The sequence below is a fragment of the Arthrobotrys flagrans genome (assembly GCF_004000055.1).
Source record: "Arthrobotrys flagrans strain CBS H-5679 chromosome Unknown unitig_0, whole genome shotgun sequence".
Classification (NCBI taxonomy): domain Eukaryota; kingdom Fungi; phylum Ascomycota; class Orbiliomycetes; order Orbiliales; family Orbiliaceae; genus Arthrobotrys; species Arthrobotrys flagrans.
The window spans coordinates 1,028,182-1,053,640 of record NW_027137550.1 but is presented as its reverse complement, the minus strand read 5'-3'; the positions used below and the strand labels follow the sequence as shown (position 1 = coordinate 1,053,640).

The window sequence follows — 25,459 nt, the reverse complement described above, 5'->3', positions numbered from 1 at the left end:
TAAGTATATATTGTGTCATTAACTAGGGGTATTGCCATGGTGTTGTCCCTTAATAACATCCTAAAATTGAGGAATAAACCGAGACGTTGAATAGAAATTATTCTGAAGTGGTAATGTTATAGGTTTAAATAAGCTGGAGTTGCGAGTGGTGAGATATTAATATCCTGTTGACCGGAATACTATATATGAGAGGGTCCTGAAGCAGAAGTAGTACGATCTTGTCAGCTGCTAGTAGCGTTACCATTTTGCAAAATTTACGTGAGATTACCATAGCTCCAGCCGTTCGCGTTCAGAAGCTCGAAAAAGACCACCTAGCCAGACTTCTAGTCGGTATCACTAATTACCATGCACCGGCTCCAACCGCGATAGCTGTCTAGATAAGACCCAAAATTTTGGGAAGATACCAAGATCAACCTTTCTAATTGGATGATGAGGCTATTCAATGGTATGAGCGAGTGCCTGCTGGCAAGGAGAAGGTTTTGTGCAAAGACCATCCACCAGCACTCCTGACGACTAAGTATTTAGGTATTCTCGCAGAGAAGGTAAGCGCATTCAACTAATTAACGATGATTTGAAATTTAGTGATATATTAGATATAAGTCTTACATTCTCCTTTTTGACCTGTTCGTAGAATTGAAACCCTGTAATCGAGAATTATTCAAGATTGCATGTTAAATGTTACTTATTATAAGCGAGAGTACACCGCCATCGCCACCGAACCCAGAACCTGACGGCCAGAACCCGCGAGGAAAAGATGAAACCCACGCGGCCCACCAGGATTTCACAATGGCTCTCAAGGTGGATCAGCTGCATCCGAGACCGTTGTCGGCACCGAAGGAGATAACTCAGGGTATGGTGTCTGCAAAGATCGTTTGGCCACTCCTGTGGATACAAAGATGGGTAACGACTGGCAATGGGGACCGCTACTAACCGCTAATGATGTTGTACGGTTTTTAGCGGTGTTGGAATGTGAAGAAAAGGAAAAGAAAACGAAATAGGATGAAAAAAAACATAGGTAACACCAACGTACCATTTGTTCACTATACGGCCCTTTTACCATTTTCCGGGTAAAAGTGAAAAGTCGTCCAAGCGAGCGGGAGGAACTCCAATGGCACAGCAGGAGCTCGGGGGACATCCAACGAAGGAACTTAGTCTTTGATTGCTGCTGCCCTGAACGATTTGTTATATAGTAGTTCTAAATATTGAATATGGCCCAGCAGAATTCTTATCCCTATGCATGCACCTTAAAGCGATTGCAGCTTCATGGATGGTATTTATAAGTTATAGTATCATGAGGTTCTGTCCAACGCCTAAGGCCGGTCGCCGAAATACGGGACGATACTAAGAACTAAGCCCCTAAAGTAATGTTTCCTTAGTCAACAATATTGTAGGCGATGGTCCTTGGAAAATAGGATGTAGTCTGCTTGTCCGTCTGGCTACCTGAACGAGCTAGCATGCCAGGCCGGTCAGATTTTGCACACCACATGCTAGAAATGTATCCAGAGTCCAGAGATTGGCGCCGTGTAGGTGCGATGAAAGTTCAATAGCGCTAAAAGAAATTAATACACACCGGCCATCATCTCGAAGATAATAAATGAACATTTTCAGAAGCTCGTCAATTTGGTTCAATCCTATATCAGGCTTGCTACTGATCGGTATTTCCGAGAGTTTTATTCCACCGATCGCAATGGCTCCGGGAAAATGCAGAGAGGGTAAAGGCAGCAGAAGAAGTGAGACTGGGAATCATAGGCTCAGGCGGAGATCGCATCGATGCTTGGTGGGACGGATAATGCTATCAGTAGGTATCATACTCCTCTTCTCGGACAGCGAATCTACCCGGATAGATCCAAAGCGGATCTTTGGCTTCTTAGCAAATATTTATGATGGTGGGAAGGCATGGCGATTGACCCCAGGTTCGCACTAGGAGCGAGAGCAGTGATGGATCAAGAGTCTGCTGATGATTGTAGTGGTGATTGTACGAACCGGTGTTGTTATTGTTGTAGCTATCATGTAGCTGCCAGCTGTGTTGCGGTATTTTTTAGTGGTCCAGCAATTTTGTTGAAATGAAAGCTGTTTCTGGAATTCGCCGAAACTCTCACACAACATCAAGAGAACTAAATGGTACACAAAGGTAAGTGCCGAAGGTAGAGTGGGAACCATTCTAAGACCTATAGAAACCAAGCGATTTTGCTAAACGGATTCCAAATGTGCCGGAATTAACCCAAAATACTTCCCAATTTGACATGCTAACATACGCCTATGTCATTGCACAGATCAATTACACTTATATGGACTAACAAACGTAATCGTGTAAGCAAAGTAGTTAATAAGTAGGAGGTCCCGTAGTTTGATTTTAAAACACTCAAAGGCCTGACCTTCTAGCAATTCAGAAACCCCCCCAAAAAAACCTCCCCATCGACAGTGACAATACTGAACGATAACAAGGCCAACACTGCACAGAATTTCAGTCTTTTATATTATTCGATTTGACTGCTTCTGTAAAACATGGAAGATTGGGTACGTATGTTCATTAGAATCGCTGTCATATAACAGAAGACTGAAATGATTTCAATAGCCCAATATACTTTCTCCACAATTTAGCCCAGTGCAACCGATCACCTTCTCCAAAAAAAAATTCACCAGTTACAACTGGACTCCTCCAAATATCAGTTTCATTCCGGTGGACGAGAGTACACTGCGCAGAGCCGCGTTCGATTTAACGGATATGGCAAGAATTCAGAACTATAAAAGGAGAGCAGTGGTATGCGCCATTAATGAGCTTAACGAGAAGGAACTTCGAAGAGGGTATCAATGGGTCATGGTGGGGCTAAAATGCGCTGAGGAAGACGTTTTGTTAATTGTCAGAGTCGTTCAAAACGATTAGCCCTCACCTTTAACTTGTGCGCGGCCAGGGGCAGCACTCAAACCTGACTACAGGCGACACCTGCCTCTGCTTTGGGAATACTATGTCTTCCAAAGCTCGCCCGTCCACGGCGGGTGTCGCCTGAAGGTCGGGGCTCCTCTACTGCTACTACTATTACTACTTGCCTAGATAACCGTGTTAGCTGACCTCATTCTCAGGAGGCTCCGAATGCGCCATAATATTTACATCGCCATAGTTTGCGCACTTCCACTTGAGGCTAAAGCCGTCCAAGCACTATTCGATGAAATCTACAATAATTTATATCTTAAAATTAAAATATAACACCATATCACTCCTTATTAATAAATACTAAGATAATAAAGATGATAGAAAAGCTTTAGAAGACTGAAACACTTATACAATTCGTAGAATCAGCCAACACCATAAAGTTCTTGTCATCCTGTTAAATATAGGTAAATTTAATATAACGAGTGGCAATGAATTTCCGCTCAAGTTATGAAGGGCTGCAGCTTGCACTTCTCGTTGGGATCCGTGGCGGCGTGCTAGAAGATAGGGAAGGAAATGAGGCTGAAATTAAAAGAAACAACATCAAATTGACAGCAACATTGCGTTGTCCAAAAAAGAAAGGTGCAAGAAGTCTTGACCAGAAAATGACATTTACATGGGATCATTCGACCCTATTGAAGAATATGCGCTAGCTAAGGATCCATTTGAAACCTCTGCAGCATACAGCAGTCCACAATCAGGAGGAGTTTACCTCAGACACATGTGATAGTTCATTGTTACCTTCCTGCTATCAGTCCTCTCCCTACTAAGAATTATTTACTTAAACCCTCGTTTGACCACTTGCCCTCTCTCTCTTTCTTTCCATCAGTCAATCATCATTAATCATCCCCACTGCTCTTGTCCTCGCCCTCGCAGAATAGTAATCAATACTCGAGAAGCTCTCCGTTTCTATCTTCTTCCCCTCATAAAAATCATACAAAATGGCTTTCCAGGAATGGCCACAGGTATGTCCTGTTTCAGCAACTTCGCTATACTTCTACGATAGTGATGTCTCGTACATCTCCTCACTTTCCTCTACGGTTTCTCTCCCTCTTCACCAACATAGAGACTAACAGTCCGCATTCTCAATTCCAGAACGGGGTCACCCAATTTGACAAGGAGGTTCGTACTCTCATTTTCATCACTTTCATCTCCGAGTACCGTGCGCACAGCTAAATCCCCCTATCTCGTTAACTTCGAGAAGCAAACCAGTTCGTACTCTTTCTTATGCTATAGTATACCCGCGAAATCCCTTCATGGACTTACCTTTGTTTTCTCATGAATCACAGATATCCTAAAGGCCTACGTTATTGGGGGCATTGTGTGAGCAGATCCCCTATTTGTACCCTTTTCAAATACACTTCTACTAATATCTCGAATTCTTAGTTTCTTGTACTCCGTCTTGATCTCTAACTCGGAAAGCCAACTTCTCATCTACCTCCTTGGTTTCGTGATCCCAGCTTACTACTCTCTCCAGGTAATTTTCTCTCTCTCTCCTCCTCTTTTCGGTCTGTCCGACAATCTTCTGTGGATTTTCACCGAGCAGGGGTTTTCGAGACTATACTCGATGAATGAGAAACGAGATATGGATCTATACAAAAGCAGTCTATCACGCTAACACACAACTTTTCCCCGTTAGACTCTATTCACAACCCAGCAAGCTGACGACACACAATCGTCGTTGACCTACTGGGTTTGCTTCTCCTTCCTCACGTAAATTCCCATACCCACCTTCCCACAAGATTTTCGGCGAAAAGGGACCGTCTCTTCCGCATCACGTGACCTCCAAACCAGGAAGCTTGAACCTCCTTGAAGAAGAAAATACTAAGTACTTCTCTTTAACTTTTTAGCGTCCTTGAATCCAGTTTCGACATCCTCTACTACTCTTGGTTCCGACTGTACTACCTCTTTAAGTTTGCCCTCATCCTCTGGCTCGTTCTCCCACAATTCAATGGTGCCCAGATCCTCTTCCGCAAAGCCCTCTACCCACTCTTTGCCCGCTACTTCCAAGGTCAAAACTGTGGATCCGCTAGCATCCGTGCTAAGGTTGATGCTGCTACTGAGAAGGCCCATACCCTTTAAAAAACGGCGAAGACATGGTGATTGGCAAGGGTGTATGATTGATGGTTGTGGGAGAAGACGAGTGTGTATATTAGATAGATGTTTGTGCAGATAGTGTCATTTTCGGGCAGAATCAAAGTTTATTTACTAGTGTCAAGTCTAGGAGGCCCCTTGTTTTCGGTCGTATCGAGGGGAATAATCGGGAAGAAGATGGTGGTGAGGATGGCTGGTGTGGTTTCGCCAATGGGAAATGTTAGCCAAAGTTTCCTTTCAAAATTTTTTAAAAATTTTTTTCACTCTTTTTTTTTTTTTTGCCAAGGAGGAGGATGGGAGGAAGAGGGAATTCGAGTGGAGGGGCGCGGTTTATGTTGAAATTTGCGGCGAGCGGGAAGGCGAGCAGACTGGGAGCTCTGGCGGTTTCGGAGGATACGGTGAGGGCAGCGGGAAGGTGTAGTAGTATCGACAAAAGGTGAGGTACTGTCGGATATATTTAAGCCTCTGCCGCCGCTTCGAGCAGAACGCAGGCAATCATGATACCATGATACCATGCGCATATATAAGGGCTGCACTTCCCTAATTTTCGCGGCGGTATTTAGATGCGTCATTTAGCATAGGAGGATAACACAAACTGACCTGACTTCTTTGTATTATTGATTGGTTTCGGATCCCACAGCTTGTGGTTTTTACGATGAATATAAAACATCCACAATAGAAATTCAAATCTTGATGTAGTGTCAACCCTGCTCGCTATTGATATTATTCGGAATATCTAGGCCGCCAGATCCAGCATTCGTCACTATATATAATGCGTACCTAACCGTTCCACAATCGGTGGCGCTGTATCAGTGCCCTAGTCGCTGCTGAGCATCTTTTGATAGAAGTTCTCCTTGGGGTTGTATAAAGGAACTTTCGCGAAGCTTCTCTCCGGGTTCCTCTTCAAACTTGGCAACGTTGTCTTCAAAGGCCAAACACTCAGAGGTTTTAGAAGTTGGCGGAGATATTTTGTTCCGACATGGCATTCTCTGATAGTTGTCACAAGGCGGATGCCGTATTGAACGGTTGATATATATATACAAGAGGAAACGACCCCACGTTTAATATATATATATATAAAGGGCGGGGGCTTCAGAAGTCGATCGCCTTCACGGGGCCACTCGAAGTAATTATATGTAGACGTATTTCAATATCTCATATTATACCTATGCGTGTAGGTACCTAGGTATATGTAGATGCGTATAAAACGCCACAATGCCACAGCCACGCCGTGGGTGTCACAAAAAGCCGCCACAACCTGCATGTTCTGAATCCCAGCCTAGAATCACTGCTGCCGGCGCAGAATGGGTCCCCGCGAACATTTATTTCTTATTTGAGGAAAGCGCCAACGAATTGCTACTTATATAGACATAGATGAGCTAGGTAAAAGTAGTTAAGCGTTGACATTGTTGAAATTCAACTAACTCGGAGTTCAGCTTCAAAGGCTCAGGTTTAAGTGTGGCATAAATGTGAGTTAATTAGAGAGGTTCAACTAGTTATTGAGGTTTTTGACTGCTTAGGTATTGATGGATCTCTACATTTGGTGACACTTACGTCGTGAGAGATCTATGCGAGAGAGAATGGTCTCGTCAAAAAGCGCTAGCGAGGGTGAGAATCTTAGAGGCTTCGTTATAAACTCAACACGGGATGTAAAAGTCCATCAGGCTAGAAATGGTGTTAGCAGCGATGTTTAACTTAGCCCAGGGTTGTTTCCTGCTGTTTTTCTTTCTTTCGCAAATATTTTTCAATCGTATATTAGTACGTTGTCATGCAAGAATGCATGACGATGCGCGGCACCTGACGTGCGTGTGACGCCCTATCTCCTCGTATACGGATTCCGTGGGTCGTTCGAATCAGGTCTAGAGCCTTTGCTCCGGCTGCGAATACTCTGTTTTACTCGGAAAGCGAACTGGTCTAAATTGCGAGACGGAGAAGGAAAAGTTTTTTTGCGTAGGCCAAAACCTGTTGGTCTCTTTGGGGTGAGACAAAAAAGCCCTTGCAGGTTTTACAACTGCGCAAAAGCGCGGAACAGGGTCCGCATAGTAAAACCAACCATATTTGAAGATATGTGTATCTTTCGACTAGTTAGTGACGGTCAGTCGGAGCCCTATTGGGATGACTTTTTTGGAATTGGTGTCTTGTGAGGTTTTGAAAAACTTTTTTTGGGTGGATTTGTTGTATTTTTGGGTGGGAAACGCAGAATTGGTTCAGTATTTCCAGATTGTGTTGGGTGGTTGCATAAGGGTTTGGGTTAGTAGCACAAATGTTACGACGGCTTGACTGTTTACCTACGACCGAAAGGTACTCCAAGAAATATCTCAATCGATGGTATATTATTTATATATTACAACTATTTAAATACATCAAAAAATGTCCTGATCTTGAACCTAATACCTCCTCGTGGTAGTCCTCACCACACTCTTCGTACACTTCTTTGTCGTCTTCGGTTTAGCCGTAGTCTTAACTACCTTCTTCGTCGTCGTCTTCACAACCTTCTTGGTTGTAGTAACTCTCTTCGTCGTCTTGGGTGGTTTAATCACACAACTCGTATTCGTTATATACTTCGGCGGAAGGGGTTTATTACAACAAGTCTTCGTCGCATACTTCGTCACCGTAAGCCTCACAGTAACCTTCGTTGTAACCGTAACTCTTAGTGCATTGACGTTCTTTGTGATAGTAACCAGTGGAAGAGTGACAACTACCCGACCAGTGGCATTGATCCAGATTGTGCGGGTGTATGTGGTTGTTACCGTTCTATCGATTTTTGTGGTGTAGACGGTCTTGGTGGATTTGGTGGTAATAGTGGAGGTTTTAACCACGGTATTTGTATATAACGTCGTTGTAGTAGGACGTGTGCTGGCACATGTTGGAACAGCAAAAGTTTTACTTTCGAAGATTGTATCTCTACGTTCTATCTCAACGTTTGAGAGATCGCGAGGTCGGGGTTTGGAGTTTGGAATGCATGATAAAGTAGTGGTTATTTTCTTTGTAGTGAAGACTTTCCTTGTCGTTGGTTTTACTGCGTGGGTGATTGTACGGGTTTTGGTGATTGGTTTTAGGGTTATTGTTTCCGTTGCTCTGGTGGAGGTTATGGTTGTGGACTTTGTGATTGTCTGGGTAGCCGTTGAGTGGATTGTTGATGTTGATGCTGTATATTCTCTTGTTAGTGTGTATTCTACGGAATTTAGCATATATAAAACTTACTAATAACCCCACTCTCAACTATAGTCGAAGTAGTAGAAGTAGTATCCGTATACTCCACCGTATTATACACTCTAAACCCCGGCACCAACATCCCCAACGTAATCCTCGGAAACCAATAACTCACTGTAACCTCTGACCCCTCTAGAATATCCCCATACCGTACATCATACAAGAACCTCACCGTTTCCGCAGGATTAGCCGGTGAAGTCACGGGTTTTAGAAGACCAACGGTCGAAACTACGCCTTCGTAATCAGTATACGTGGCTTGAGCTTTATAGGTATGGCCGAAAGCAGAGGGACAGAGGGTGTCGAGGGGGACGAGGTTGGATTCGAGGTAGAGATTGTCTGAGGGGGAGAAGTTTAGGCCGCAGTAGGGGTTACTGGGGATATAGTTGTAGCCGGCGCATTGGGCGGATACGAGGGGTGCCGCAAGGGCTAGGAAGGCGAGGAGGGACTCGATCATGATGTTTGGGGTTTATGAAATTAAAATTGAAACATATGAGTAAACGAGTGTAGAGAATGATTTTGATATACAATTCCTCTTGAGATATCTCGATAGCCTCACACTCCAGAAGGGGGGATACGAACCAAATAAATATTTACACTCTACTGTAATCAACTAAATAATTAGGAATACCCATATCAAAACCCTTGCATCCACAACCTAAACAAGTCAACACTTCCATGCGCTTGTCTTCATAACTTTAGTATCCACAATTTCCCTTCAATTGGTCGTGGTTAAGTTAATATTTGCATCTTTACGGTGGTTTATCCCCAGCGAGCCAATTTCCCACATCTGGACCCTTAAGCGAAAACATCCGCACCAACGCCCTCTTTTTGTCGAATATTTCCCGTCGACATTTAACATTTGTCAGGGGCGAAGTAAATTGTGGAGGGAAAACAGCGGGTGATACCCGATTGGTAAGTACCTAGGCAGGTGTGTAGACGTGTTCTAGGGATTATAGGTCTGTCTTAGAAATGGCCGGAATTCGGTGTTGCCGAAGATTGGTATTGGGTGAGATATCGGCTTGAGGCGATATTCTCGCTCGCACTCCCAAATTGACGATATCAGTATACGATAGCGATAAATTTCGATACCATAGGAATATGCCTTGCAATCGACCTACTTTCAGCCCGTAGGCTTAACACGGAGTTGAATCTAGAAGTAGAATATTAATACCTCGACCCACCCGAAATAAAAAAATATACTAACCTACCGGATAAAATTCCTACCCCAATACACCAGCCCTTCCAAGGCCTGAAATCCAAGAGTCACTCCCAAAGAGGCCCAGTTTATATTCACATCATCAACAAATCTATCAAATAAATCCCCACCGCCAGCAAACCCAACACCGGCACAACCGGCGTATCAACCGATTTATTAGTGCCCGATGATCCTAGTGGTGTAGGAACAATCCTCATCGAATACATTCCCCAAAAATCTATGCCACTTGTATTGTCTTCATATAGTTCCAAAACCTTGGCTTTTGCGATATTAGCGCCATCAGGAGGTTTGGTGTAGTCGGGTTTATTATGAGATATATTTGGTATTATCGAAAGATTGTAGTTTGGAACGACGATTTCGAGGCCGGTGAACTGGTGTGAAAGAGTGGTAGAATTAAAGTTTTTAAGGTTTGATAGAGGATAATAGAGGGTTAGGAGGAGAATAATGCTTGTCGAAGAGTATAAGAATACCATGGCCTTGGGAATAAAATCAAAACTTTGATTTTCGACGTATAGGAGAGTGGAATTTAGGACTACACATCCGAAAGAACAATTCTTCGAATTCAAGAGAGGGAAGATATAAAAAAATCAATAGATAAAGTATAGAGAAAAATCCATATCGTCCCTGACAATTAAGACCCGTTCTTGCGTCAGTATGTTAAGCCACCACATCGACAGGTCCCAGATGTCAGATCACGAAGTAGCGAATTTCAGCCCCCCACGCAACAAGGATTACAACATAAACATGAGCAAGTTTGCGTCAGTTTCACCGAATTAGAGGATTACAGGAACAACTTCCAAAAAATTTTGTCTTGGTGGCTTACAAAAAGAATGTGGAAAAGACGATGCATTATCATGCTTGCAATGCTTGTTAGGTTGGGCATGTTAGCTGCATGTTAGCTGCATGTCTAATATGCCGCAATAGCTGCGGGACGAGCTGCAGTTCACTCTATCCAGAAGCTGTATTAGTTTCCTATTCGCAATAATTGTCATAATAGAGAATTAGGTACTCACATTCATCACATGCCCCTCAAACCTCGTTATCCTTCATCGAGTATCTCGTCCGCGACAACCCCAATCAATCTTAACTCCTATCCCCCAACCTCTTCTCAATCTCCCCAGCCTCACGCTCCCTCACAGCCTTCACCTCCTCTCTACTCGCATCAAAACTAACATTCGCCTGATTAAACGGATTTTCTGCGCTCTTCTCAAACTCCTTGCGAATCCTATCTTTAACTTGGTTCTGTCGAAGACCATCCCACTCTCCATCTGCCTTTCCTTCCGCCATTCTCCGTTCTTCATATGCCGCGTATGCAGCTTTAAACCTCCTTTCGGGATGACGGTCTACAGTGGCTGAAGATGCAGCACCGGATGTGAGGGAGAGGGCATCAAGTGCGTTGTCGATACCGGAGGCGTTGAGGGCAGCAGATTTTGAGGATTCAGGGTTGTCGAAGCCTGCTAGAGCGGCATCTAGGCCACGGGAAGTAGATGCGGAAGCGGCTTTTCCTTTACCACCGGCTTTGGGATTTGTCTTTGTGGTTTTTACAGCGGCGGTTTCTTCGGCGAGTTCGGCGTCTCGGGCGGCCTTTTTGGCGGCGGCTTCACGTTTCTTGGCTTCGGCTGCTTGTCTATCACCATAATCATAGAATTAATATCAATTTCGTGTGATAGTGAAGTATAATATGAGAATGAGGGAAATATACTTCTTCGAACTATCCTTCGCGCCATCAGCCCACTCAGCGTCCTCCTTGGCGGCTTTTGCGGCATCGGCTTTGGCTTGCTTGCTAGCGGCGGCCTCGGCTTTGCGGGCATTGCCGGCGGCCTTTTTGGAGTTCTCTGCTTTTGGCTTGCCTCCCATTGTTGTAATGTCGTAGATTTATGTAGCTGGTAGAGCGATGTTGTGAAGGAAGAGAGAGGGCGAGTTGGCGGGGTTGTGGTGAGTCTTTTCGTGAAGGTCACGTGGGTTGTCGGCTTTCAGCCGGGGCATGCTCACGTCAGTATAACCATCCTATATAGCTCTATAGTATCATTGAGACTTCTTGAGTAACTATAACTATCCCTCGAGGCTACACGACTTAATCGCACCCTCCAACTTACTCTATACAAGTTTTGCATTAAACAATCTTGGCCACGGCCCGGAAGTACCAGCACCAAGCTATACCAGCTAGCATACAGCTAATACCAAAGCTTCACAGCCGTAGCTACAGCCTAATTCCAACTAAGTAAAATATATGCTTCAAACTTACAATCTCAACTTATGCTTCTGACAGATACCAATTGAACAACTTCAAGATCCCATATACTAGGATGACAATCTGACTCCCTGCAGTCCAAATGCCCAAAGCTTGCTTCACTTTACAAGCAAAGACCGTTCCACAATCAACCTATCACACCCCCCACAAACCCACCGTCAAAATACGCACATCACATCATCCGATATGGTGTAGTGGTTAACATCGTCCGCTTTCAATACCCAACTTCACAGGTCGGTTATGACAGGCCCGGACAGCCCCGGGTTCGATTCCCGGTATCGGAAAAATTAGCGTGTTTTCCAATATTGATGATGAGTCTTCTTTTTAAATTTTTAAAATTTTTGTGCAGGTGGAGGTTAAAATTTATTAATCCTGGGTGGTTTTAACGGAAGTATCAGTCACTCATATATTTAAGTAGTATACATGTGTATGCGGATTGTGGGATTGGTTTGTGGGTATATAAACCACCAAAGGCCGTCTAATATCTGCTCAATAATTCTTGCTAGAATAATATAACTAGGTTCCAGACATCCCACGATGTCCCCTCCTCGAAATCCCCATTGAACTCTTCCTCTCAATCCTTTCCCAATTCAACTCCGGCGACAAACGTAATCTTTCAGCTTGCTGCCGATCTCTATATTCCTTAATATTCCCATCTCGCAATATCCACGGTATCCACATCGACATCTACCTCTTACCAGACCTTCTCAAATCCCCCCAACGCTTTGAGACCGGCCGATGTTTCTCATCTTTCAGAAATTTCTACACCTCCATTACTTTTACCTTTAACAAAATCGAAGATATATCCCTGATTCAGAAAGCGAGGGGTTATCATCACATGATAACATCGATATCGAGTTTGAAGACATGAGCGATAGGGCGGATTCTGATGAAGACCATTTTGGTATCTATTCCATAAGAAGTGATGAATCGGAGAACGGTATGCACCCTCAAGAATCAGACGGAGACGGAGACGACTAATTAGAAAACGACATCCATTCACAAGACAGGTTTCTGATGAAGGTATTCTGGATCTGGAGTTTGATAGTCCTGCTGATACTACATTGGCTGGGGGGATTATAGCTAGACTCCACGGTCATGTGACAACTTTGGCAGCTAGAGCCCCCCTCATACACAAGTTATTGGTCCAGTCCACCCGTTCTCACGGTTCGATTTAGAATGCCAATATCATCATGTGGCTAGATCACCCATCTGTACAGTCAAGTCATGTGACGATTTTGACGGCCGGAACTAGGGATTCTCGAGCATGGTGTCGAAGCTGTCGAAGCCGAACACGCGATCAAGCAGGCATTTCGAGTGTCAAAATGATCATGTAACCCTCCCCCACCCCCTTTCATCTGTACTGTATATCCCAAATCACATGACAACTTTGACAACCAGAACTTATGCTCGGCCTTAGACTCTCTCGTAAATGACCTCAAACACAGGTTGTTGAGCCTTTTATAACGTTACAATGAACATGTGACCCGCTTCCTCTCCTTATTAATTTAGAATCATGTGACTAGCCTCCACACTCCCTTCATCTGTATAGCGAAAGTCACATGACAACTTTGACAATTATAACTTACGTTATTTTTTCTGAAGATGTCTAGTATGTCGCAGATGCAACCTCTTTATGGAGAATTCGCAGATGCGAAAAATACAATTTTCGAGGTCAAAATGATCATGTGACTAAGATAACCCCCCAAGGAACAAAATTTTGGATCTAATTGTGCTCTAGAAACATTTATTAACGTCTATAATATAACCCCCTATATCATTACATCCACGCATATCGATCCATACCAAAGAACCGTCTTCCCACCCTCTCGACGTCTTATTAAAACTTATCAATCCTCTCCAAAACATGCGCATACCCCTCACCCCTCCCCCCTTCAAACCCCACAACTCTACTCTCCGGATCCGCCCACAACACCGTTGTACACCATCCGAACCACAAACTAGTATACAAAACCCCAACCCCCCACCTTATTGTCCCCTTCTTAACCACATCGCTTCTACTCTCCACCCCAAACGTCCAAAACACAATCTCCTCTATTGCGATAACAAAAGCCTGGGAGATGAAGAAGTAGAATGTATAATACCACGGTGGGGTATTAGGCGGTGGATTGTAGTGGTTCATACCGTAGACGATGAAGTAGGAGCCGGAGGCGTGGATGAGGCCGGATATTGAGAATGCCGAAAGTAAAAGGAAGAAGCGGCGAAGGAGCTGTATGGGCACTGGTAGTGATGTCGGATTGGTGCCGAATATCAGATCTGCGAGTTTATCACCAGGTACTTGTATACACTGATATACCACTATTAGCACTCCCCCAAATCATATAAAACTATAAAGAAAATCTACCTACCTTCCTAATAGACTGATGCCACACTCTCCCCCAAACGCTCCTAACACTCCAACAATCCTCGAATCTTCCAAACATCCGGTACCACTCCCTCTCATCCCCCCACCTCCTCCCCCGATCCCACACCCCACAAACAAAAGTTTTAAATAAGAAGATACTAATACCGTAAACAAAATATTCCTAACCCCCCATGCTGCACTAACAACTCCCATTTGTACGGGTTTATATCCAAATATCGTGGATAATAAAGAATAACGTGTGGCAGTTTCTGGATCCCGAAGTAGTCGTGCTAAGAAACCGCATGTAGCGCCGGAGGTATACCACGCCAGATGACATAGTAAAATCGTAACGACGGTTCGTCGTACGCATTGTCCTCGTGACTTCGAAAACTTCGTTTCTGGAAGTGTAGAGATTTGAAAATTCCAGCCGACGCCACGGAGGGTGGTTATTAACCCTAACGCCCATTTAACCCTTCCCCATAAAGTCTCGGGAAACTCTTCTTTTTCATTCTCCTTTCTCTCACCATCATTCCCATTGATACTACTAACAGCATCTATCCGTTTAACCTTCCAAAAGTGATTTGGAGTGTTATACCCATAAGCATAAAGATAATGGCAAAACGCGAATAAAAAGCTGGCGTATAAAGTACCGAGTTTGAAGGCTTCTTGGATGGCGTTATTATCATTAAAGGCGAATTTTGGAGGGAAGAGGAGAGGGTGGAGGAATAGCAGGGCGGGGAGGGGGTAGAGACATTGCCGTAGGAATGAGGAGGGGGGGAGGGAGAGGATTGTGATTGTTAGGAATGGCGTGGTTAGACAGGCGAGTTGGAGGGTGGTTAGGGCCATTGGAGGTGATTAAAAGTCATAGGAGCCGAATGTAATGAAGAACGAGGCTTTGGAGGCTTTGAAGGTTATGAGACTTGTTTAGGATAGTTGGGAGAAGGGTAAGATGATTGGTAAACTAATAAGCATAACTGTCCGAGTTTGAAATAATTCACGTCACGTAAATTTAAATACAGGTACGAGTGGTTAGCAATTCGGTGAGGCTGAAAATAATGCAGCCTTAGCTATCGAAATCGATCGGAATCAGGAGCCAAGACCCCTGCCAAGGGAGCCAAGCGTGGACTTTCCCGGTCCAGGAACCACAAACGGGATTAACCGAGTATACCCCAAGCAGCCGCAGCTTCCAACAAATGACACTATATCCAGCACTAGACTTACAGATACGTTCGCGTATGAAAGGACATCATAGCCCATCCCACATATACATACTCCTTTTAAAACACCTAATGTCACACCCATACTCCCATTCCGATAAGTGGTTGACCAGCTTTTTTTGCCTCTATTGTAACGTCATTGCCGGATCATCCTCAAGAGCATCATCCTCACCAAGAGAATCTTCGTCAAGAGCACCGTCCTCATCAAGAATAGAAAACCTGAAAAGAGGCTTCACCTTTTCTACCTGCTCTTCAAACGGTAACTCGAATAGCTCCTTAATTCCATCAAGCTTCAAATCCATCATTAACGTCTTCGGTATCCCCCTTTTCGCAACTATTTCAGCACCGTTCAATTAACCATTTTCCTTTCCAAAAATGCAAAATCAAGTAATATAATGGAAAGAAACTTACAAGCCCCAACCCAATACCCAAAGACTTTTTATACCCCTCCGTCGGGTATACCAACCTTCCCTCATACCTCTCCATCAACTTCTGCACACAAACCTCCCCCAATTCCACCAACTTCTCATCAAGAACCCGATGCACAAGATCCAAATTAAACAAAGAAGCACATTCATAAGTCTTCTGTAAAACGTGATATACCTGCCAACCTAATATCGGTGCGCCAAACGCACACGGAAATCGATTTCTGGGATCAGTGTTTGATTCGATTATTAACCATAAATAGCAGATTGCGTCGTCGAGTTCGAGGATTTTAAGGTCGGTTTCTATTAGGGAGAGGTTTTCGGGGTGACAATGTTTTAAGAGGGAGGCTTTGTAGTCTTTGTAAAAGCGGAGGGAGAACCAGCGGATTGTGCGGCGGAGGGAGGAGAGTGTTTAAATCCTTGATATTGGCTTTTATGGTTTCTTCGTCGATTTTTTCGATTTCGTGGAAGCCTTTGAACTATATTATATAACCCAAATCAGCGCTATTCCACCCAATAATATGAATAGATAAGGTACCATACCTCTCCACTAGCTTTAAGCTTCCTTAACTTCCATAATGCCACTAACTCGGCAGTAATATTCTCCCTAGTCTCGTTATTGAAGACTTTTTCTTCGATTGTGGGATAGTATATTGATTGATTGATGCCGCAGAATTTGGGACAGCTGTTTATGAGGGATGTTAGGTCTGCCGTGGAGGTTAGGTGGGTGAGGAGGTCGAGTTTGAGGTCTACGGGGAGGTCGGCTAAAGAGCACATTTTTTGGAACGTATATCTCTTAGTTAATTTGTGATCGGTCGGCCGTTTGTATTTGCTTATTGAAGCTTTAGTAGTTTTTGAGTGATGAGTGATTGTAGGGGTTAAGTATTTTATCATGGTTAGCTTTTTGTTATTATTGCTTGCTGGAAGCGGTGGGTGGGAAGGATGAAAGGCAGAGAGGGATAAGGAGGGAAGGAGGGAAGGAGGGAAGGAGGGAAAGAGATGGAAAAAAAGATCTTGTATGGGTATTAAATTACTCATAGTATGGCGATCGTTGGGTGTTGTTTTAGAGCTACGGTAGCTATATTAAAAGACCATCCAGCTAGCTGCAACCTTTATAAATTTAGGTTGTAGTTTTGTATGACGATCAGCCACGTGGATGGTAGATCTATAGAGGGTAGATGCTAGAGCTGTAAAAATATGCATTGCGGTATCAATTGGCCTCTAGGGTTGTTAGTCGTAGTAGTCAATTACGATGATCGGAGTACCACGTGGATATATATCACCATCACCATCGATCAATGGGATTTGAGTGCGAGTCCTCGCCTCGTGGTCGGTATAAAATTAGCTATCGTTCGTAGTACTATAGCTACTTAGTTGGCTGTTCAGAAGGTATTAATAGATAATACGTATACGACCGCCTCCGAGTACGAGATAAATGTTACCGGTGGAATAACGGAATACTTGGACACTTTGGCTTAAGATCGCAATATATATGCTACAAAATCGTGAACACAAGAGAGGCTCAAATATAAATATATATATATAATCGTAGAGATCACATCATGGTTAACGTTACGAGACGAAAATCTAAATTCACTAAATTCATTATTAAGCGACCAGCGAGTTAACAAGGTCTTCTCCGATTTTAGAAACGGGAATCGGTCGCCTCCAGGATTTATGCCCCAACTTCGGTTCTATCTGCCGATAACCGCCCAAATACCGGTCCGATGGTTCGAACAGGATACCCCCAATCTCGGCCATCATGAGTTCCATGGAAGCCTACAATAGCCCATCCATCCGGTGCCTTCACCGTCAGGCCTGGAGGATTAACTCCAACTTTCCTAATCCCCACTTCCTTCCCCTTCGAAGTCTTAACCCTAAAATCCCTAATCTCCCTATTTTTTTTCTCCTCCGAAAATTCAATTTGATATTCAGCAATGTGTTCATCGTCATCAAGCTGAATCGATGGCCTCTCAAAATTTGTATTATCGCTAGTAGCACAGCGAAGATCGAACAGAAAATTTGCCGAATCGGCCAGGACAAGCTGGTATGCAGCAAAATAGATAGTTGGTTTTGTATAGGCGAAGATGGTGATGCCCTTTAATTTGCTGAGTGGGAATCGTTTTTTAGGGAGGGCGTCTATGTCGCTGAAGGATTTTTGGGAGTGGTCACATGGCATTATGGTGTTGCATTGCCCGACGACGTATAACATAGGGAAGGTGTCGAAAATGGGAGGAGGGGCCCTATGGCAAGGCTTCTGGGTCAATTTTATGCCGTTCAGACGAGGCTAAAGCCTCGAACGCCGATTTTGACTGCAAGAAGGGGGGAGGGGTTACTGACTCTTTGAAAGGAAGTCTACTTTTATCCTTTGTCGACTTGGCCGAAGTCCCCGCATAACTATATTTCTTAAGCCAGGAGATAATATCCTCCGTCTTGGCCTGGGTGATCGAGGCGTGGCCGTTGATGTGGTTCTCCATGACCTTCTCCAATACTTCTGGGCGGGCCCTAAAAAGCAATTGACATTTCGTCGTAAAAGGGTCCGCCCTAATAACACCCCCCCCAACACACCCAATGCATTTTGAGAGATTGTGTAACTCGTCCGTATATGCCTTTGCTGTCATGTCTCTTTGGGATATAGTGTAATAATCGCGCAGGAGCTCTAGTTGCCACTTATCCCCCAAAGCTTCCTTCAGAAGCGCATCTTGGAATCCCTCCCATGTTTCGCTCTCTATTAGGTCCATACTGTTGGCTACCCACCAGTTGTAAAGGACCTCTGTAGATTCATTTTGTACGATTGCATCGCCGACTATTTCGATCTTTCTGTCGCCAGTTAAGGGGTTATGGTTGCGTGGGTTTTGAAGGTGTCTTTTGAAGGTATGCTCGCATCGCCTGAGCCAGTTCAAGACGACTTGGGCATTTATAGGGCCCGTAAATTGTGGAACGGTTAGATCTGACATCTTTGCAGTTTCAGGGAGGTAGGTTTGCGGCCTTGGGTTGGGTAAGGAGTTTGGATTCTGAGATGTTTGTTCTAAGAGCACTTTGCGCAGATGAGTATATAAAGACCCGGTCTAATCGTGCCTGATAAGCCCCAGATTCCGGAAGGGGTGTGCTCCAACCCCCAATTAGGTGTACTGCATGTCATTATGCAAAGTTTGACCAGACCACAAACGCGTCAATTATCAGTTATCGATTGTAACATCGACACCTAGCTATGTAAGGTACCTACTGTCGGGGAAACTAGTTAAACTAAGGGTTGTCTGGCACCGAAATTCCGTCTTCAAATAGCGAAGAAATTATGATCCCCTGAAATTCATAAGTGCCTTAAAAGCGTCTCAAAATTCAAAAATGATACCCCAAACTCTTCAAAGCCCCGTACGGTATACGCGGTACCTTCACAGCTGGGCAAGTATACGAGACTGCTCCAGCTTGTGTTGGCTACCGATTGCTATTGCGTTGTCTACGACACAATACAACAAAGTGCTCCCTCGATGTCGACACCGGCTAAGCCAAAACAATCGTCCCATTTTCTCAACTTACCCCCTGATAGACTTACATACTACAAACTAGGATTATCGCCCTTCTCCACTAGAGCGAACTTATTCCCGACCATTATAATAGACGGGAGTACCTTTTCCGCGGAACAAGGGCTTGAGTCAAAACTCGAATACCCACTATCATTACTTAATGAAAACCACTATTCGGGTCGCGACATCGTACTAGCTTTGAAGCTAGCAGTACCGACGTCTTGGAAAGGGTCGGAGAGTTTTTGGTTTTCGGTTGTATCCCGTTGGTCGCTTACAAAATGGTGTGATTATACTGGCTGGTCTGTAAGTCTTTAAATTTACCTAGTCGTCGCTGAAAAAATACATTTCAACTCTCCAAAAAAGTATCATACCAAATCTATTTGATAGAAAACCTTTCTTTAATACCAATTACCTGCTATTATCGTTATAAAAAAAATGTACCTCCGCGCAATCCACGCCGAACCCAACATAACCCCCCTCCTCTCCTTCATTCACCAAAACCCTCTCGGGCTACTCACAACCGCCATACCCTCTTCCTCCCACCCACTCCTGCAATCTAGTCACATCCCTTGGGTCCTAGACATAATCTCCTCTGATGCAGATGCACCCGTCAAAGGCCGTTTACGCGGACACATGGCCCGTCAGAATCCTCAGGCTAAAGCTATAGTCGAGGCTTTAACATCTTCATCTTCTTCAACTGCTTCGGGGGGTGACGGTGGGGATGTATTAGAGCAAGAAGTTATGGTGTTATTTACTGCACCGCATCATCATTATGTAACTCCGAAGTTCTACATAGAAACAAAGCCCACAACAGGAAAAGCAGTCCCAACATGGAACTACTCCGCCGTTCAAATCTACGGCACCGCCCGTATCCACCACTCTCCTTCCCCACAAACATCATCCTACCTCGGCCAACAAATGAAAGACCTTACCAGACTCTGTGAAACAGAAATAATGGGCTACACAGGTGAAAAGGGGACGAAACAGGGAGCATGGGAGGTTGAGGATGCACCGGAGAGGTATTTAGAGATTATGAAACGCGGGGTTATTGGGATTGAAGTTGAGATTGAAAGGATTGGTGGGAAGTGGAAGATGAGTCAGGAGATGGGGTTGGGGGATAGAGAGGGGGTTGTGGAGGGGTTTAGAGCGATGGGAACGGATGTTGGAGTGACGATTTCGGAATGTGTTAGGGAGAGGGGGGAGATGTGCGATGAGGCGAAGAGGAAGGCTAAGGAGGAGAGCTAGTAGTTTGTTTAGAGTAGATGGACAATTGGATGTTTTTAAGTAGCAAATATAAGAGATTTATCTTGTCTCGTACCTAGACCTGGTCAAGATTTATTCACTATCAAGATATTTCTTTGACCAGTAAATCCTATAAGACGAATTTCGATACAACTACTGTGGAAATCGAAAGGCCTATACGTTACCACATATACTGGAGCTAGAATCTGCCTACAATGCACTCGAATCATAATTTATCCCAAGCTTGCAAGACAACTTCCTTCCCGTAATCTGGATTTACTAGAATTACAATCATACTGTGGCGTATATCAGTCAAAGTCATGGTAAACCAAAATCCAACGCCCGTTATAGGTTCGCACCCTCCCCGGATAGCCATAAAAGTGGGTCTTCGCTTAACCCACCACCGCAGTCGGGCCTTTACCGGCCAACATCCCTCGTCTAATATTAGTCATAGCCCTTCAACATCACTATAATCCCTAAAAGCCAGCGGAGATTCGGAGAAAAAGGCGTTTCGTATTTAGGTGACAAGAAGGTCATTGATTGTACGAAGCTTGGACGAGGTAATTGTGTAAAAGATTTGTTAGTGCCGAGGTTATTAGGTAATGGATATCTTTAGACGACATATAGACGAATGGAGTGTACTACGAGCCACAGATGCCGGTTGCGGGTTGATTTGGAAAATAATAAATCCAAAGGGTGTGAATTGCTGATATACGATTGTACATGTTACTTCTTTCTTTATTAATTACTTGAGTAACTTGGCTGCCTGTCCTTATCTTCGTCGATCGAGAGTAGTAACGTAGAAGTGTTGAAGTGGCTAGAATTATACTCGGATTTCATCAGCCAGAATTGAAATAATACTTTATACACCTCCTGTTATCTATCTGACAGAAGAGAGGGAGAGAGCCGTCTCCCTAGTCAATAGTGATAAACATGAACCAGTAGAGGAGCCTATTAATTGTCATTGCCAGACTCAGAAAGAAGTCAGAAGAGTGATTGGGATATGTGTTGCGTGGTATTTTCTGCGTTGTCGACATAACTCTCTTCAGCTTCCCTTCAACCTCGTATCAAATATTGAACTCGAAAACTTCAATTTATTATACCAGCTATAATTGCCAATTTGCAGCCTCGATTATTCCCTCGAAATGTCCTTGGAATGGGACTCGGAACGGAACGTTGGAACGTATCCAACATGCTATACCATACCCAAAGCAGCAGGCGGACAGGTTGAATCTGATTGAAAGCGGCAAGTGGAGAACCTGCAACTCGACATGCATGCATCTTCTTGCCCCTGATCTTATCTCCATCTATAACATCCAAGACCTCACCACTTTCTAAATCTTATATTCCTTCTGTTATATTATACCACACTGATATAGGTACATGAATACTGACTTGATTAGGTACTTGAGTAAAAGAGGCCATGCTGTATTCAGTATCCTCATAGCAAACAATCTGGCTCAAGTGGTCTAACCCTCAAACCTCCTTCCACACGCCTCCCACTGCGTGTTCTTGTCGACCACAGCTTCGACAACTTCAACCTCAACAAAGGCCTATATATATCCATCTGGCATATCTTCCATCGGAATCGCCTGCTTCTCCTCTTCCGATCGATCTATCTCTCGACCCTCTCTTCCCCGTCTGAGTTGAGTCCAGCATCATCCCTTTAGTTATCCGACGTCATGTCCGGATACGCCCTCCCGGCATCATCAGCCACCAACGGCGTCCCGCCAATTGGCTCTAATGAATCCCACTCTCACTCTCACTCTCACACCCACCGACAGACAAACTCCACCGAAAGCCTTAATCCGATCATCACCAACTTCCGATTTCCCGCCGTCTCCGAAGGAGTCGCTCATGACCATACCGATGATGACCATGTTCACGAACAGCCGGCATCGCTTCGCAGGCATTCTCGAAGATTTAGTAATAATTCGTTGAGTAGGAGTCTGGTTTATTCTCCGGGTGGGGTTTCGGCTTCTGCTGCTGCTGCTAGTTCTGCGACGGTTAATGGGACTGGTGAGATATCGAGGCCGGATTCTAGAGGTAGTCAGGGGTCGATATCGCTGGTTCATGGGCATAGTCATAGCCATAGTCACAGCCATAGTCATGTACATGGACACTCGCATTCACATTCACATTCACACTCACACTCCCCTTCGCCGTCTTGCGGAGGCCACGGATACTCCCCATCTATCGGCCATTCGCATTCGCCGTCGTGTAGTGGACATGGACATGGCCATTCGCCGTCGATAAGCCATACACACTCTCCGTCGGGACATTCCCACTCTCATTCCCATCTTCACGATCATGACCACGATCACGACCATACACAGTACGTCTGCCCCATACGATTTGCTGGGTTGAAATAAAGCTAATCTTCCATAGTGCACCCCTCCAACAGCTCCTCCTACCCCCCTTCCTCGTCACACTCACCCTCCTCTCCGCCTCATTAGCATTCTCATCCGCCTCCACTTTTCTCTCACATCCCCACCAACATGCCTCCTCCGAATCCGAGCTCTCAGAAGCCGAGACGCATTCCTTGGACAAAGATGTCCCGATCATCGACCACCCGGGCCCTACATCCCGCTTCCTGGCTGCATGCGCCCTGTCTTCCGGGTCCCTTCTGATATCCATCCTTATCGGGATCGTTACAAGCCGTGGGGATAAGAAGCCCGCTGACACTAAGAATGGCCTTAACAAGGGCAAGCCCGAAGCAGCACCGCTTTTCTTCAGTCGACAATCTCAAAACCTTGCACTTGGACGAGCTCTCGGCTTTATGCTCCCATTTCTTGCTGCCTTTGAACTCGGTGGGTTTCGTACTGCCGCTCTCCTACTTGGAGCTTGTGCGTCAGGTCTATCCAGCGGATTTGGGACAAAACTTCCCTCTTTCACTTTTGACGAAGTTAAGGACCTGTTTACGAAGAAGTGGGTCTTCCTCACTGCTTTTACTTCTGTCGCCTTCCTTGACCTTTTCGCGATCGGTGATGTTGCGGATATGAAATCCACTTTTATCGGATATGCTGCTTTGACATTTAGTCTATTCGCCTTCCCACCGCCAATCCCATCAAAGAACGGCGTCTCCATCACCAAACGATCTGAACTACCGACTACCGTTATCGCGACGATTATGCTGTGCCTCCCCGTTCTTGCTCTTCCGTTCGTGTTTAGTACATACACACTAGGCTTCACCAGCCCCGGCTGGTACCTCATCGCCATCATCGCCGCCGGAATTGCGTACACAGGTCTAGGAAGCGACATCGGTATCCAACCTACAGCAGCGATCTATGGTATTATAGTAGCCTTCCTCGGCGGCTGGATCGAAGAAGAATGGCTAGTCCGCCGGGGTTTCCTCGAAGCCGCTATCGCAGCTTCAATTGCTGGAGTCCTTTACATCAACTCCAAAAAGCATTCGCATTCGCATAAATCGCAGAAGCCGGGGAGGGTTACAGAGCAACTCTTGTCCGCGAGTAGGAACTGGCCTATTGTTAATGCCATATTGTCGGATCCGGACTCCAGGAAGATATTCTACTTTATGCTGTATGCCGCCTGCCTTCCGATTGAGTAATTGATGATGGACTGATTATATGTAGTTTGAATTTCTGCTTCATGCTCGTACAAACCCTCTACGGCTTCCTCACCGGCTCCCTCGGCCTCCTCTCAGACAGCATTCACATGCTCCTCGACTGTCTAGCCCTAGCCGTCGGTCTGGCAGCCGCCGTAATGTCCAAATGGCCACCATCGACCACATTCCCCTACGGCCTCGGGAAGATCGAAACCCTTGCTGGATTTGCGAACGGTATATTATTGTTTTTGATTAGTCTCGAAATTATATTCGAGGCTTTCCAACGGCTTTGGGGGAGCGATGCGGAACTTGAGAGGTTGGATGAGTTATTAGTTGTTAGTGCTGCGGGGTTGGTTGTTAATCTTGTGGGGATTATGGCGTTTGATCATGGACATGCGCATCATGGACATTCGCATGGACATGGGCATTCGCATGACCATCACGTAAGTTCTCTTCTCCCAACTATAAAAGCATACTCCAAACTAACATTGATAAAACGCAGAACGAAAACCTCCAAGGCATTTTCCTCCACATCCTCGCCGACGCCCTGGGTTCCCTATCCGTCACCATCTCTACGTTATTAGTAAAATATACAGGATACACATTCTTCGATCCCATAGCATCAGTATTGATCGCAGTGTTGATAGGTGCATCTGCGTTCCCATTGGTGTTTAGTAGCGCGAAGAGGTTGTTGCTTGCTGTACCTGAGGATGTGGAGTTTGAGTTGAGGGATAAGTTGAGTGGGCTTAGTGGGTTTGGAGGGGTGGTGGGGTACAAAGGGAAGTTTTGGCTTGGGGAGTCGACGGATGGGGAGGAGAAGGGGAAACACGATCATGATCGTCACCACGACCATGAGCACGATCACGACCACCATCATGGACACGATCATTCCCATGATCACTCCCACGACCACTGCGACTCGAGTAACATCCTAGGAGTAATCCACATCGCAATAGACAAAGGAACCGACGAAAACACCATTCGAGAAAAAGTTAAACAACATTTAGGAAAAAGGATGGGAAAGGTGTTGGTACAGGTTGAGAAGGTTGTTGAAGGGGGTGGAAGTGGATGTTGGTGTGGGGTTAGTCAGAATAATATTATGGGACTTGCGACGCCTAGACATGGGAGTTTTAATGTTGCTGGTGGGGAATATTTACTTGGTGGTGGTGGGGGTGGGGGAGGGGTGGAGGCGAAGGATGAGTAGTTTTCTTCTCTGTAGCATTTAGGTGGAGTTTGGGATTTGGGGTTTGTAGTTTTATATTATATGAGCGATAGATGTACCTTTTGATGAATATTATATTAGGAGATGGGTGGATTTGAGATTCATTCATCGATGGTGTTTATAGATTTCTTATATACCGAAGTGAAGAGAGGATGAAGATGGTAATTTTCATATTCCTATACGATATCAATTGTAT

At 44.9% G+C, this 25,459-nt stretch overlaps 9 protein-coding genes across 9 annotated transcripts; 4 read left to right on the top strand and 5 right to left on the bottom strand.

Annotated features, from left to right (window-relative positions):
* Positions 1–2,505: 2,505 nt before the first annotated feature.
* On the top strand, positions 2,506–2,884 carry DFL_003427 (uncharacterized protein; the record flags this gene model as incomplete). Its single annotated transcript, XM_067632364.1, has 2 exons — positions 2,506–2,517; positions 2,576–2,884. 2 exons carry the CDS (start codon positions 2,506–2,508, stop codon positions 2,882–2,884), a joined length of 321 nt encoding a protein of 106 aa, XP_067490640.1.
* A 986-nt stretch (positions 2,885–3,870) lies between these two features.
* On the top strand, positions 3,871–5,011 carry DFL_003426 (uncharacterized protein; the record flags this gene model as incomplete). The annotated part of the gene is made up of 7 exons (XM_067632363.1): positions 3,871–3,894; positions 4,025–4,051; positions 4,134–4,140; positions 4,219–4,252; positions 4,316–4,406; positions 4,569–4,642; positions 4,780–5,011. The coding sequence occupies 7 exons, from the start codon at positions 3,871–3,873 to the stop codon at positions 5,009–5,011; spliced, it is 489 nt and encodes a 162-aa protein (XP_067490639.1).
* A 2,399-nt stretch (positions 5,012–7,410) lies between these two features.
* Positions 7,411–8,690, bottom strand: DFL_003425 (uncharacterized protein; the record flags this gene model as incomplete). The annotated part of the gene is made up of 2 exons (XM_067632362.1): positions 7,411–8,171; positions 8,228–8,690. The coding sequence occupies 2 exons, from the start codon at positions 8,688–8,690 to the stop codon at positions 7,411–7,413; spliced, it is 1,224 nt and encodes a 407-aa protein (XP_067490638.1).
* A 1,632-nt stretch (positions 8,691–10,322) lies between these two features.
* On the bottom strand, positions 10,323–11,309 carry DFL_003424 (uncharacterized protein; the record flags this gene model as incomplete). The annotated part of the gene is made up of 4 exons (XM_067632361.1): positions 10,323–10,400; positions 10,466–10,496; positions 10,555–11,079; positions 11,155–11,309. The coding sequence occupies 4 exons, from the start codon at positions 11,307–11,309 to the stop codon at positions 10,323–10,325; spliced, it is 789 nt and encodes a 262-aa protein (XP_067490637.1).
* A 2,234-nt stretch (positions 11,310–13,543) lies between these two features.
* On the bottom strand, positions 13,544–14,914 carry DFL_003423 (uncharacterized protein; the record flags this gene model as incomplete). Its single annotated transcript, XM_067632360.1, has 3 exons — positions 13,544–14,011; positions 14,073–14,249; positions 14,435–14,914. 3 exons carry the CDS (start codon positions 14,912–14,914, stop codon positions 13,544–13,546), a joined length of 1,125 nt encoding a protein of 374 aa, XP_067490636.1.
* Positions 14,915–15,410: 496 nt separating this feature from the next.
* Positions 15,411–16,487, bottom strand: DFL_003422 (uncharacterized protein; the record flags this gene model as incomplete). The annotated part of the gene is made up of 3 exons (XM_067632359.1): positions 15,411–15,609; positions 15,752–15,870; positions 16,254–16,487. The coding sequence occupies 3 exons, from the start codon at positions 16,485–16,487 to the stop codon at positions 15,411–15,413; spliced, it is 552 nt and encodes a 183-aa protein (XP_067490635.1).
* An 898-nt stretch (positions 16,488–17,385) lies between these two features.
* Positions 17,386–18,667, bottom strand: DFL_003421 (uncharacterized protein; the record flags this gene model as incomplete). Its single annotated transcript, XM_067632358.1, has 3 exons — positions 17,386–17,953; positions 18,051–18,215; positions 18,279–18,667. 3 exons carry the CDS (start codon positions 18,665–18,667, stop codon positions 17,386–17,388), a joined length of 1,122 nt encoding a protein of 373 aa, XP_067490634.1.
* Positions 18,668–19,669: 1,002 nt separating this feature from the next.
* Positions 19,670–20,479, top strand: DFL_003420 (uncharacterized protein; the record flags this gene model as incomplete). The annotated part of the gene is made up of 1 exon (XM_067632357.1): positions 19,670–20,479. One exon carries the CDS (start codon positions 19,670–19,672, stop codon positions 20,477–20,479), a length of 810 nt encoding a protein of 269 aa, XP_067490633.1.
* Positions 20,480–22,158: 1,679 nt separating this feature from the next.
* DFL_003419 (uncharacterized protein) lies at positions 22,159–25,245 on the top strand (the record flags this gene model as incomplete). The annotated part of the gene is made up of 4 exons (XM_067632355.1): positions 22,159–22,811; positions 22,865–24,016; positions 24,070–24,484; positions 24,544–25,245. The coding sequence occupies 4 exons, from the start codon at positions 22,159–22,161 to the stop codon at positions 25,243–25,245; spliced, it is 2,922 nt and encodes a 973-aa protein (XP_067490632.1).
* Positions 25,246–25,459: the final 214 nt, after the last annotated feature.